The following is a 14271-nucleotide window of genomic DNA, read 5'->3' on the forward strand; positions in this document are numbered from 1 at the left end:
ACTTTGGTGTGAGAGAGTGAGTGACTTTGGTGCGGGAGAGTGAGTGACTTTGGTGTGGGAGAGTGAGTGACTTTGGTGTGGGAGAGTGAGTGACTTTGGTGTGAGAGAGTGAGTGACTTTGGTGTGGGAGAGTGAGTGACTTTGGTGAGGGAGAGTGAGTGACTTTGGTGTGGGAGAGTGAGTGACTTTGGTGTGGGAGAGCGAATGACTTTGGTGTGGGAGAGTGAGTGACTTTGGTGAGGGAGAGTGAGTGACTTTGGTGTGGGAGAGTGAGTGACTTTGGTGTGAGAGAGTGAGTGACTTTGGTGTGGGAGAGTGAGTGACTTTGGTGTGGGAGAGTGAGTGACTTTGGTGTGGGAGAGTGAGTGACTTTGGTGTGGGAGAGTGAGTGACTTTGGTGTCAGAGAGTGAGTGACTTTGGTGTGGGAGAGTGAGTGACTTTGGTGTCAGAGAGTGAGTGACTTTGGTGTGGGAGAGTGAGTGACTTTGGTGTCAGAGAGTGAGTGACTTTGGTGTCAGAGAGTGAGTGACTTTGGTGTGGGAGAGTGAGTGACTTTGGTGTGAGAGAGTGAGTGGTTTACACAAGGAAAAGTCTGTCTAACAGTGAAGATAAAGACGTCAACATGGTCTTAAGATATTGTAGACGACCATATATTTTTATAGACTTTTTGTCATTTTGTAAACCACTCACTCTCCCACACCAAACCCCATAGAGAAAATCAACAATTTCAGCTTGTGGGGACACAGCTGGCTGCTGGTCTACTGCTGCCTCGTGTGGTGACTTTGTGTCACTGAGGTAAATCGGTTCAATATTATAGTAGTTATTAAAAGCCGAATTAACTTAATAAGACATTTGAACTCAGTGATGGAGGCAGCAGTGGATCAACAACTCCTGTGAACTCCAGTGTCTCTGTGATGTTAAAATCACTGGTTTTCTCTATGGACTTTGGTGTGGGAGAGTGAGTGGTTTACAAACTTCAGTTTCCTGTTGCAAAAGTCTGTCTAACAGTGAAATAAAGATGTCAAGATGTTCTTAAGATGTCAAAGACTTGTTTTTATGGTGATTTTATTCAGTACAAATGGGTCAAGTAAGACGAAACTGAAGTTTATAAACCACTCACTCTCCCACACCAAACCCCATAGAGTAAACCAGTGATTTTAACATCACAGAGACACAGGAGTTCACAGGAGTTGTTGATCCACTGCTGCCTCCATCACTAACTTACAATGTCTTATTTTGTAAAATTCGGCTTATAAAATCTTTCATTTGGATTCATTTCAGTGACTCAAAGTGACCACACGAGACAGCAGAGTCCCCCGTTAGCTAAAATCACTGGTTTTCTCTAAGGGCTTTGGTGTGGCAGAGTGAGTGGTTCAGCGTAACACTGAGCTAAAAAGACGTGAGCGTGTCTGTGTGCGTACATGTCGTCGCGGCCCTGCACGCGTCGGTCCTTCACCATGACGTACTGGTGCGGCACCAGGCCGCGGTTCCCGTTGTGCCGCCCCTCCCACCAGTCATGTGACGCCCGCTGGAACAGCTGCAGACACGCCCCCTTCTTGAAGGAGAGCTCGCGGCCCGAGCGACCCACGTAGTCGAACCTCGCCACCGCCTCCACCGCCTCGCCCTCTGAGGACACAGAGAGAGAGGGAGGACCTGTCAGTCAGAGGCTCCGCCCCCAGCTCCACCAATCACAACACAGCATTTACATAAAAAAAACTCAGATGACAGAAGGAGAGGAGGAGGAGAGAGGTGTGTGTGTGTGTGTGTGTGTGTCTACAGAGCTGCAGTTGCCATAGCAACCTCTCTCCAGCAGGAGACAGCAGGACGGCAGCGTGGGCGAGTGTGTGTGAAGGTCAGAGGTCAAACGTACCCTCCTCACTGGTCTGGGTTTCAGTGCCGGCGTCAGGCTCCGCCTCCTCCAGCGCTCCGGGCTCGCTGAACGGACTCTCACTGAGGGGAGGGGGGGGGGGGAGACTCTGTTTATTCATTCAGTGTTTGAACAAAGACGCACACACACACTCTCAGACACACACACACTCACATACACACACACACACACACACTTCCTCACACGTTATCTGGTGATATTCCCCCGTTTCCTCACCTGTAATTTTGTGATAATTTAACGAGATCACAGCAATGGAAACAGGAAATAAAAATCTGAGATCTTTTCTCACTGGTAGATTTTTTTTTTTTAAACTGCGATCTTTACTCATCAGGTAATTTAAAAAAAACTGCGATCTTTTCGAACCAGGAAATTGAAAAAAAAACTGCGATCTTTTCGAACCAGGAAATTTAAAAAAAAACTGCGATCTTTTCTAACCAGGATATTAAAAAAAAACTGCGATCTTTTCTAACCAGGATATTAAAAAAAAACTGCGATCTTTTCTAACCAGGATATTAAAAAAAAACTGCGATCTTTTCTCACCAGGAATTAAAAAAAAAAAACTGCGATCTTTTTCACCAGGAAATAAAAAAAAAAACTGCGATCTTTTCTAACCAGGAAATTTAAAAAAAAACTGCGATCTTTTCTCACCAGAAAAAAAAAAAAAAAAAACTGCGATCTTTTCTCACCAGGAAATAATAAAAAAAAAAACTGCAATCTTTTCTAACCAGGAAATTTTTAAAAAAACTGCGATCTTTTCTCACCAGGAAATAAAAAAAAAAACTGCGATCTTTTCTAACCAGAAAATTTTAAAAAAACTGTGATCTTTTCTCACCAGGAATTTTTTTATAAACTGCGATCTTTTCTCACCAGGAAATAAAAAAAAAAAAAACTGCGACCTTGTCTAACCAGAAAATAAAAAAAAACTGCGATCTTTTCTCACCAGGAAATTTAAAAAAAAAAAACTCCGACCTTTTCTAACCAGGAAATAAAAAAAAAACTGCGATCTTTTCTAACCAGGAAATTTAAAAAAACTGCGATCTTTTCTCACCAGGAAATTTTAAAAAAAACTGCGATATTTCCTAACCAGGAAATAAAAAAAAAAACTGCGATCTTTTCTCACCAGGGCATTAAAAAAAAAGTGCGATCTTTTCTCACCAGGAAATTTAAAAAAAAAATGCAATCTTTTCTCATCAGGAAAAAAAAAGCGATCTTTTTTCACCAGGAAATAAAAAAAAACTGCCATCTTTCTCACCAGTCATTTTCAAAAACTGCGATCTTTCCTCACCAGTACTGCTCTCCCGTCATACATTTCTCGTACACAGGTCCCGGCAGCTCCTTGGTGTCGGGGAAGATGTTGTCGTGATTCAGAATCACGGTTTTCACGACTTCGTTAACGTGAGCCTGACAAGCGACCTGATCCAGAGAGTCCGGCGTGGGCAGGAGGGTGGGGCCAAACACGATGGCGAGGTTCCCAGCGTCCATCATGTTCTCATCGCTGTACTGAGACAAACTGACGACAAAAGACGATTATTTTAACGATGTCTTTGTTTATGGAGCAAATATTCACATTTAAGAAGCTGAAAAATGACAGAAACGTGAAAATATTCACATTTAAGAAGCTGAAAAATGACAGAAACGTGAAAATGTTCACATTTAAGAAGCTGAAAAATGACAGAAACGTGAAAATATTCACATTTAAGAAGCTGAAAAATGACAGAAACGTGAAAATGTTCACATTTAAGAAGCTGAAAAATGACAGAAACGTGAAAATATTCACATTTAAGAAGCTGAAAAATGACAGAAACGTGAAAATGTTCACATTTAAGAAGCTGAAAAATGACAGAAACGTGAAAATATTCACATTTAAGAAGCTGAAAAATGACAGAAACGTGAAAATTTTCATATTTAAGAAGCTGAAAAATGACAGAAACGTGAAAATATTCACATTTAAGAAGCTGAAAAATGACAGAAACGTGAAAATGTTCACATTTAAGAAGCTGAAAAATGACAGAAACTTGAAAATATTCACATTTAAGAAGCTGAAAAATGACAGAAACGTGAAAATGTTCACATTTAAGAAGCTGAAAAATGACAGAAACGTGAAAATATTCACATTTAAGAAGCTGAAAAATGACAGAAACATGAAAATTTTCACATTTAAGAAGCTGAAAAATGACAGAAACGTGAAAATATTCACATTTAAGAAGCTGAAAAATGACAGAAACGTGAAAATGTTCACATTTAAGAAGCTGAAAAATGACAGAAACGTGAAAATATTCACATTTAAGAAGCTGAAAAATGACAGAAACGTGAAAATGTTCACATTTAAGAAGCTGAAAAATGACAGAAACGTGAAAATATTCACATTTAAGAAGCTGAAAAATGACAGAAACGTGAAAATGTTCACATTTAAGAAGCTGAAAAATGACAGAAACTTGAAAATATTCACATTTAAGAAGCTGAAAAATGACAGAAACGTGAAAATTTTCACATTTAAGAAGCTGAAAAATGACAGAAACATGAAAATATTCACATTTAAGAAGCTGAAAAATGACAAAAACGTGAAAATATTCACATTTGAGAAGCTGAAAAATGACAGAAACGTGAAAATATTCACATTTAAGAAGCTGAAAAATGACAGAAACGTGAAAATATTCACATTTAAGAAAGTGAAAAATGACAGAAACGTGAAAATATTCACATTTAAGAAGCTGAAAAATGACACAATCTTCTCCTATGATACACGTTATATTTTAAACACTTGTATATAAATGTATAAAAATCTAATAATAATTGATTTAAATGTTATAAATAAAACTGTGGTTGTTCAGTTTTAGATCCTGGTCCTGAAACCTTTTCTGTGGTCGATGCTGAATCTTCACAGACGTGATGTGAACAGCGACTTCACACCTGCAGATCACACACACACACTCACACACTCACACACACTCACACTCCACGCCTCTTCATCAGGCCGTCACTGCTGCTGCCGATCTGTGTTCACGCTCCACAGACTGAAATCATCGTCTCTGTGATCGTTTAAAAAGCCTCACGACCTCTTTACAAACCCTGACTGGAGCATTAGCGGTGTTTATTAGCGGCGTTAGCGTAAACAAGTAACTCACTGGTTGAGGAAGGCGAACAGGTAACGCATCACCACCAGCGTCGCCCTCGGCACGCCGAGCAGGATCTTACGTACGCACTGAGCTCGATCGTACAGATTCTCGATTCCTGCGGGAAAAAAACAAACAAAAACAAAAGATAACGTGAGGAGTCGAGTGTTTTCAGATAGACACGGTCCTGGTTCTGGACGTTAAAAACTGCGATCTTTCCTCACCAGTAAATAAACAAACTGCGATCTTTTCTCACCGGTAAATAAACAAACTGCGATCTTTTCTCACCAGTAAATAAACAAACTGCGATCTTTTCTCACCAGTAAATAAACAAACTGCGATCTTTTCTCACCGGTAAATAAACAAACTGCGATCTTTTCTCACCGGTAAATTAACAAACTGCGATCTTTTCTCACCAATACCAGAATATAAACAAACTGCGATCTTTTCTCACCAGTAAATAAACAAACTGCGATCTTTTCTCACCAGTAAATGAACAAAATGCGATCTTTTCTCACCAAGAAATAAACAAACTGCGATCTTTTCTCACCAGTAAATAAACAAACTGCGATCTTTTCTCACCAGTAAATAAACAAACTGCGATCTTTCTAAGAACAAACTGTTCTTAGTGAGCTAACCTGGCGTTGATGCTAACTTTAATCAGAAGTCGGAACTGTGATTCAGATGTCGGAAAATAGCAAAACAAACATGTCTCACAAATGTATCCCGGGCTAGCCGGTATTAGCCACTGTTAGCGATAGCAGTCGATAAAAAACAAGGTCATCATAGTTGACGAAATAACGAAAACTAAAATTAAAAACTTTCGTTAACTGAAATAAACGATAAAAAATATGCACTAACTAAAACTGAATTGTGTGTTTACAAACTAACGGGTTTTGACGAGTTCTGTCTGGTGTGGACTCGTATCAGGACCACGTACGACGTGCAGCAAACGGACGCTGATACTCACGGACGCAGGAAATGAGGTCATTAAATCGCTCTTTGGGAAACAGCGGGTTCTCCAGACCCCTGAAGTAGAGCTTCAACACTCCGGCCACAGAGTTGATGTCGTGGTTGCTCTCCTCGTCGATCAGCGGGTCGTTACCTGAGCCACAGTTAAAAACATCGTTAAAAAGACGATCTTTTTCCTGTCGGGTTTCCCGGGGATTTTTTGAAGTGGACCCCTGACCCCTGACCTCTTTCAAAGGAGTTCTTGATATCGTTGACCTCCACCTGCGATCCCGACACACGGAATATTCCTTGATGCTGGAGACCTGGGAACAGAACGCCACAGTTCTCGTTAGCGGTGGTGTTCCTCAAGGCTCCAGACCGGGCCCGCTGTCATTTACATTCATTTGAGCAGTTTTCCTCAAGGTTCTGTTTTTATAAATATATATATAGTGTTTATATAATAGTGTGAGGAAATAATATTTATGCATTAGCATTATTGTTAGCATCTATGCTATGACTGAAGCATGCTAGCACGTTCAGACACATTTTTAAAAAGTAGAGAAACGGGAAACAAAGTCAGTAAAAAATAGAAAATACTAAGATGACAGTGTTTATATCTGTCCATTAACTATAACAATGTAGCCACTTAGCTTAGCTTAGCACAATCGGGATACAGAGAGAAACAGCTAGCCAAATGTAACATTTATCAGCCTACTTGCTACTACCATCTAAAGTTCGCTAACGACTTAGATCTCGTTTGTTTCATCAGGACAAAAACAAACGTGTAAAAGCTGTTTTACAGGAGCTCGCGCTTTAGCTTTTTGAAATTTTTCACAATGTTTTCAGGGTTTAGAGGTTTTAGTATTTCTATTGTCTTCCTCCTTCTCCAATCAATTTTTTTTTGTGTCCCAAACACATTTTACAGATTTCTTTCTCCAACTTTTTCGTAAACATTAGCGTACTTATTTGAAAAGCATGCAGTGAAGCTAACCGTGCAGGTTGATGTAGCGGACGCAGCTCTCCACCAGTAACGGAATGGCTTTGGTTGAATCCTGCGCAGACAAACAAAGTGCAGTCATGTCGTGACGGTAGTTTTGATTCAAAGTGATTCAAAGTTCAACTGTACCTGGTGTTTGCTGTGGGAGTTTTTCCTCCCACGACTTAGACGAGAAGAAAAGAAAAGATTGAGATTTTTAAGAAAAGAATAAAAGGTATTTCGAGTTATTATTAATGAGGTGAAAATGAGGAAATAGAAAGTTTACCTGGTCGTTAGCAGCTCGGCTTTATAACCTGCGACAAGAGAATGAGCTTAAAAAAGGCGGGAAATGCAAATGATGGCGTTTGTCGGAGTTTGACGGCGTTTTTTTTTACGCGACTCACCTTCAGCTAAGGCTTTTTTCAGGATGTCGTGTTTGGCCTGGAGTTTGGCGATGAGGATACTTCCCTCCAGATACTCACGGAATTTCTGCGCAAATGGAAAAAATTTAGTTCTGTTTGTGTAGAACTTAAATTTACATGTATTTACAATATTTTAGTAAAACAATTATGACTTTAAACAAATACTTTTACTTCCTGCTCACTGTGCCTTCGCCCTTCCACTGTTTTTTTGTATGTTTTATTACATTTTTTACAATTCTACTTGTATTTGACACAAATTCATCTCTAACTCTTTGCTAATTGTACAACATAGTATAGAATGATGTTTTTGTCGAATTTCAGAACAAAATTATTTTTTGTAAAAATGTGTCAAATTTTGGACAACATAGTATAGTTTGTCGTTTTTGTCAAATTTCGGACCAATTTTTTTTTTCTAAATTTTTTTTCCATTTTGGATGACATAGTATAATATGATGTTTTTGTAAAATTTTGGACCAAATTTTTTTTTTATTTCATATTTTGGACGACATAGTGTAGTATGCTGTTTTTGTAAAATTTTGGACTAAATTTTTTTTTTTTGAAAATTGTGTCAAATTTTGGACGACATAGTAGAATATGACGTTTTTGTCAAATTTCGGACCAAAATATTTTTTTCAAAAAATGTGTCTAATTTTGAACGACATAGTATAGTATGTCGTTTTGGTCAAATTTTGGACCAAAAATTTTTTTTTTTTAATTTTTATTTCATATTTTGGACGACATAGTATAGTATGTCGTTTTTGTCAAATTTCGGACCAAAACATTTTTTTTCAGAAAATGTGTCTAATTTTGACGAGATAGTATAGTATGACGTTTTGGTCAAATATTTTTTACCCAAATTTTTTTCCCAAAAAATTGTCAAATTTTGGACAAAAAATATTTCTTTAAATCAAACGACATTTTGAATCCAAATTTTTGACGTTGATTCTTGTTGTACGCGGCGTTTCCCTCACATTGAAGTAGAAGAGCTCTGTCTCCTGCTGATTGGCTCGTCTCTTGGCCAGACTGGGTTTGTTCAGGTAGCCGTCCGACACGCTCGACTTCACCGACTCGGACGACGGACTGTGCGTGAAACTCTGCGACACGTCGTAGTCGTCCAGCACCGTCATGTCCTGCAGCGTGGACAGAGTGGCGCCCCACGTCTTCTTCACCTGCAATGAGACGGTCACATGACCACGTCGTGATGTCACTGCACCTTTGGTTTCCATGGAAACAAACACTGATTTGTGACATTTGTGCAAAAACCTGAGCCTTCGACTTCATGGACGACGAGTTATTAATTATCAAAGTGTGATTGTTTCAGCTTTTATTTTCCTAAATGTTAATGACGAGTGTGTGTGTGTGTATGTGTGTATTTGTGTGTGTGTGTATGTGTGTTGTTGATTTGCTGACACGTGCAGACGCAGCTCATTAATCCTCACTCCTTCAGCGTTTTTATGTCCTTCAGGCTGCAGTGAACATCTGTGTGCGTGTGTGTGTGTGTGTGTGTCGCCGCGTCTACAATATCTAAAAGAACGTGTTCACATCTTTATTTCACTGTTAGACAGACTTTAACAACAGGAAACTGAACTTTGTAAACCACTCACTCTCCCACACCAAAGCCCATAGAGAAAATCAGTGATTTTAGCTCACAGGGACACAGGAGCTGCTGGTCTACTGCTGCCTCGTGTGGTCACTTTGTGTCACTGAGGTCTATGTAAAAATCAGTCATTATAAGTTAGTGATGGAGGCAGCAGTGGATCAACAACTCCTGTGAACTCCTGTGTCTCTGTGATGTTAAAATCACTGATTTTCTCTATGGGCTTTGGTGTGGGAGAGTGAGTGACTTTGGTGTGGGGAGTTTAAAAACAGATTTTAGTCACTTTACGAAGACTAACTTAATAAAATCTATGTGACTTTAAGTCTACGACGTCTTAAGAACATGTTCACGTCTTTATTTCACTGTTAGACAGACTTTTCCTTGTGTAAACTGAAGTTTGTAAACCACTCACTCTCCATGCACCAAAGTCCATAGAGAAAACCAGTGATTTTAACATCACAGAGACACAGGAGTTCACAGGAGTTGTTGATCCACTGCTGCCTCCATCACTAACTTACAATGACTGATTTTGTCAAATTCGGCTTTTAAAATCCTACATTTGGATGTATTTTAGTGACACAAAGTGACCACACGAGGCAGCAGTAGACCAGCAGCTCCTGTGTCCCTGTGAGCTAAAATCACTGATTTTCTCTATGAGGGGTTTACAAACTTCAGTTTAACAGTGAGATAAAGATTTGAAACGTTCTCTAAAGTTATTTCCACAATTAAAATCACTAAAAATTTCATAAAATTTCACCTCCTCGTTCTCGATCTTCAGCGACGCCAGGCGAGTCTGGAGCTGCGTGAGTCGCAGGTTGAGCTCGGACTGGACCTGAGGCTGAGAGGCGATCTGGGCCACCTGACGGGAAAAGGGATCAGAACAAACACCTGAAGGAGACGTGAGAGAGTGCTGCTCACCTGACCTCTGACGTCAGTGAACACATATAGAGGCCTGTGCTGGAGACAAACAGGAAGTACTGACTTCGTCGCCCATGTGGGCCTGGAAGTTGAAGCGCTGCGGCGGGCAGAAGGCGGTGGGGTAGAGGCCCAGCAGGCGCTGGCGGTCTCGGGCGGGGTCCAGGCCCTCCACGGCGCCCTCCAGCACCTCCAGCCCCGCCCTCCTGGACGCCTCGAGGCTGAGCTCGGCCGACAGGTAGGTCCTCAGGGCTCGGCTCAGACTGGAGTGGTACCCTAGGTCACAACACTGAGGACGCCGCAGACGACGCAGACGTGGCGTGATTTTTGTGTGTGTGTGTGTGTTTTAGCGTTGATTTGCGGCGACGGCGCGGCGTTTTTACTCACGTCGATGATGTCGGGCAGGTCGTGGATGTAGTATTTGAACACAGAGGCGTTGGTGGCCTCCAGCGTCAGCAGATACTCGTTCCTGGATTTAAGAACCTTCAGCTTGTTCTCGGAGTACTTTGCCTTCCTCTGATGAAGACGGAACGGACACGAAAAGACGCAACGTTTCAACGTTATTAGGACAAAAACAACCGTTAACGCGGCAGAGAAGGCGGCCAAACTAGCGCTGGACGCGCTAACGGCGTCAATGTTAACACGTGGCGCCGTTTCTATGGCGACTGACCCGGGTAAAGGTGACGTTATGTTTATGTGCCGCGGCACCGGAGTCCAGGCACCGTTTACCAGTTAGCTCCGTTAGCTCCTTTAGCGCCGTTAGCGCACCTGCAGTCAAACTGGAGCGGTCTGTTTATTTAAGGAAAAGAGCAGCGCTACAGATAACCAGCGTACCTGTTTTACCGCCGTTAACGGCGTCAACTTTAACGCATGGCGCGTTTCCATGACGACTGACCGAAAAAAACGACGCGCGTGACGTCATGTTGTACGCGAAAATGTTAAAAACGAGTCTCTAAAGTAACGTTAAACTTTAAAAACAGAGGCACACATACGCAGTACACAAGCGTACCTAGGTTATTTGTAGCGCTGCTCTTTTCCTTTAATAAACAGACAGCTAATGGCGCTCAAGGAGCTAACTGGGCTAACAGAGCTAACTGGAAAACGGTGGCTGGACTCAGGTGCCGGCGGGAACGTCAACATGACGTCGCGTGCATCTTTTTCGGGTCAGTCGTCATGGAAACGTTGACGCCGTTGGTATGCCCAGCGCTAAAGTATAGGTATACACTTTATGGAAATGTTGTAGGCCCGCTAACGGCGCTAAAGGAGCTAGCGCAACTAACTGGTAAGCGGTGCCTGGACTCTGCTGCCGCGGCACGCAAACTTGACGTCACTTTTTTTCCGTCAGTCGTCATGGAAACGAGTCACGCGTTAACACTGACGCCGTTAACGTGCCCAGCGCTAGCCAAAAAACACCCCGGTTTCTAGCATCCAGTGCTAACATAGAACCCTAGCGCAATTACGCAAAAATTCCAGTGGTTTCTGAAAGCTAAGAACTTCCCTTGCGCTGTTGTTTTTATACTGTTCGAATTTCAAATTTAAACTTTAAAAATACAGGTACACACTGGTCTTTTCCTTTAATAAACAGACCGCTAGGAGCTAACGAGGCTAAAAGAGCTAACTGGAAAACGGTGGCTGGACTCCAGTGCTGCGGCACGTAAACATGACGTCACATGCATCTTTTTCCGGTCAGTCGTCATGGAAACGTCCTCGCTCTCTGAAAATGTTGTAGGCATGCTAACGGCGCTAAAGGAGCTAACGCAGCTAACTGGACGCGGTAAACGTGCCCAACGCTAGCCAAAACACCACCCGGTTTCTAGCGTCCAGTGCTAACACAGAACCCTAGAAACTAGTTAACATAAACCCTTTAAAAGCGAGCGTATCGCAGACCACACTTTTGCACAAGCGCACTCTCCGTTAAGCGCAATTACGCAAAAATTCCAGTGGTTTCTGAAAGCTAAGAACTTCACTTGCGCTGTTGTTTTTATACCGTTCGAATTTCAAATTTAACGCAAAAAAACAAGTAGAAAGTTGCCGCCTCGGAAAACGGAAAGATGGTGCGTTCCATTTGTAGTCGGTTATTCCGTGTCGCCGTACAAACCAACGCTACTTTGAGCGTTAAACGCAGTAAATCAATCGTACACGCGTGAATCCGATGTTTCCTGAGGTGACGTCTCGTACCTTCTCTCTCATCTTCTCCATCTTGCGGGCGGCGTTGCGCCTCTGGTGGCGCTCTTCTATCCGCAGGCCGAACACAGGCTCCACCCCCCCGCCGGTCCCGGACACGCCCTTCACGCGGCCCTCCTGGCGCTCCGCCTCCCGCAGCTTGGTTTCGGCGTTGATCATCTCCACGTGGTACATGTGGTACGTCTTCATCACCTTGACAGAACAACAACGCGGTCAGTTCAGCTTTCTTTCACGTTCAAGTCGTATTTTAAGCGTTTTTTTTTTTTTTCCCGATCCACTCACGGTGTAAAGCTCGTTCAGAAGCTTCATGAGATCTTCCTGAAGCTGAAAGATGATTTCTTTACTCTGACGGAAGACGAGAGGAATAAAAAGAGCAGATTTAGCAGAAAGAACTCAGACGACTGTCTTTAAGAAAACGTGTTGTAAACCACTCACTCTCCAACACCAAAGCCCATAGAGAAAATCAGTGATTTTTAGCTCACAGGGACACAGGAGCTGCTGGTCCTCTGCTGCCTCGTGTGGTCACTTTGTGTCACTGAGGTCAATCTGAACAAATTTTACAAAATTGGACATTATGACTTAGTGATGGAGGCAATGCCTGTGAACTCCTGTGTGCTGTGATGTTAAAATAACTGATTTTCTCTATGGACTTTGGTGTGGGAGAGTGAGTGGTTTATAAACTTCAGTTTCCTGTTGTTAAAGTCTGTCTAACAGTGAAGATAAAGACGTGAACGCGTTTCTTAAAGACGTCGTAGACTCAAACTGACGTAGATTCATTTGTATTTTTCGTTATTAAGTCGCTGCGTCTCATCACAGGAAGTACACAGATCAACTATGTACAAGTACCTCATACCAAACCCTTAACTTATCCCTTTAAGTACTTTAGATTTTACTCATTTAAAATGACACACACACACACACACACACACACACACACACAGTGTCTCATGCATTAAACAGATGACGAGGAAGGAGGCAGGAGTTATGTGGCATTAATATTACATTAAGCTAAAATGACTGAGGAGTCAGAGGATGGATGAGGGATGAATGGATGAGGGATGAATGAGGGATGGATGAGGGATGGATGAGGGGTGGATGGATGAGGGATGGATGGATGGATGAGGGATGGATGGATGGATGGATGGATAAGGGATGGATGAATGGATGAGGGTTGGATGAATGCATGGATGAGGGATGGATGGATGGATGAGGGATTGATGAATGGATGGATGAGGGATGGATGAGGGGTGGATGGATGGATGAGGGATGAATGGATCGATGAGGGATGGATGGATGGATGGATGAGGGATAGATGAATGGATGGATGAGGGATGGATGGATGGGGGATGGATGAGGGATGGATGAATGGATGGATGAGGGATGAATGGATGGATGAGGGATGGATGGATGAGGAATGGATGGATGGATGAGGAATGGATGAGGGATGGATGAATAGATGGATGAGGAATGGATGGATGGATGAATGGATGGATGAGGGATGGATGGATGAATGGATGATGGATGGATGAGGGATGGATGGATGATGGATGGATGAATGGATGAGGGATGGATGGATGAATGGATGGATGGATGGATGGACGGATGAATGGATGGATGAGGGATGGATAAATCATCCTCCCACGTCGTCTTCCTGCTGTCGCTGCTCACACACAGTTTCCGTTTATAGCCGCCGCCGCATTTAAGTCTCCATGAATAACAGACGAGGAGGAGATGAATTATGAAGGAGGAGGAGGAGGCGGAGCCTGCCGCACATACAGTGCGTTTAATCTGCTAATCTGTGATGGAGCAGCAGCAGAATCAACTCAGCTGCGTCTTTTTCAAAGTAAAAGCCTCCTTCCTGTGAATGATGGCGGTGGAGACCAAACGCAGAGATTACAGAGCGTTGACAGGAGTTAACGCAGCTCACCCTCTTCAGCAGACGCGCCGAGTCCTCGCTGATGTGCGTGAGGCGCGAGATGACGTTGTTCAGGTAGAGGTCGCTGAGCGTGGCGTGGTCTTTGCTCTCCCTCCTCACCTGGAACACAACGAGGACGCCGTGTGGACGAAAAGAACATCTGGAGAACTTTCACACAAACGCACAGACTCGCACTCACCTGGTTCAGCAGCAGGTACCAGCAGTTGACCGGAGAGAGAAGGTTCTGGTCTTTTCTGCAGGACAAACAGAGAGTTGAGAACCTGGACGGTTTCTGTCACGTGAACCACC

At 42.7% G+C, this 14271-nt stretch overlaps 1 protein-coding gene across 1 annotated transcript in view; it reads right to left on the reverse strand.

Annotated features, from left to right (window-relative positions):
* The window catches only part of LOC310937790 (SLIT-ROBO Rho GTPase-activating protein 1-like), a gene marked incomplete at both ends in the record, with an annotated part of 29479 nt that overhangs the window by 4911 nt on the left and 10297 nt on the right, over window positions 1-14271 (reverse strand). Inside the window, 18 exons of the mRNA XM_083902149.1 lie at window positions 1423-1627; window positions 1872-1951; window positions 3175-3399; window positions 5015-5120; window positions 5973-6107; window positions 6199-6276; window positions 6945-7005; window positions 7080-7113; window positions 7216-7243; window positions 7334-7418; window positions 8323-8520; window positions 9706-9807; window positions 9931-10152; window positions 10251-10379; window positions 12042-12239; window positions 12330-12392; window positions 13975-14082; window positions 14162-14216. Coding sequence (XP_083758275.1) covers window positions 1423-1627; window positions 1872-1951; window positions 3175-3399; window positions 5015-5120; window positions 5973-6107; window positions 6199-6276; window positions 6945-7005; window positions 7080-7113; window positions 7216-7243; window positions 7334-7418; window positions 8323-8520; window positions 9706-9807; window positions 9931-10152; window positions 10251-10379; window positions 12042-12239; window positions 12330-12392; window positions 13975-14082; window positions 14162-14216 — 2112 coding nt within the window. The remainder of the gene's footprint in view (window positions 1-1422; window positions 1628-1871; window positions 1952-3174; window positions 3400-5014; window positions 5121-5972; window positions 6108-6198; window positions 6277-6944; window positions 7006-7079; window positions 7114-7215; window positions 7244-7333; window positions 7419-8322; window positions 8521-9705; window positions 9808-9930; window positions 10153-10250; window positions 10380-12041; window positions 12240-12329; window positions 12393-13974; window positions 14083-14161; window positions 14217-14271) is intronic.

The sequence above is a fragment of the Microchirus variegatus genome, assembly GCF_963457635.1.
Source record: "Microchirus variegatus genome assembly, chromosome: 16".
NCBI classification, from domain to species: domain Eukaryota; kingdom Metazoa; phylum Chordata; class Actinopteri; order Pleuronectiformes; family Soleidae; genus Microchirus; species Microchirus variegatus.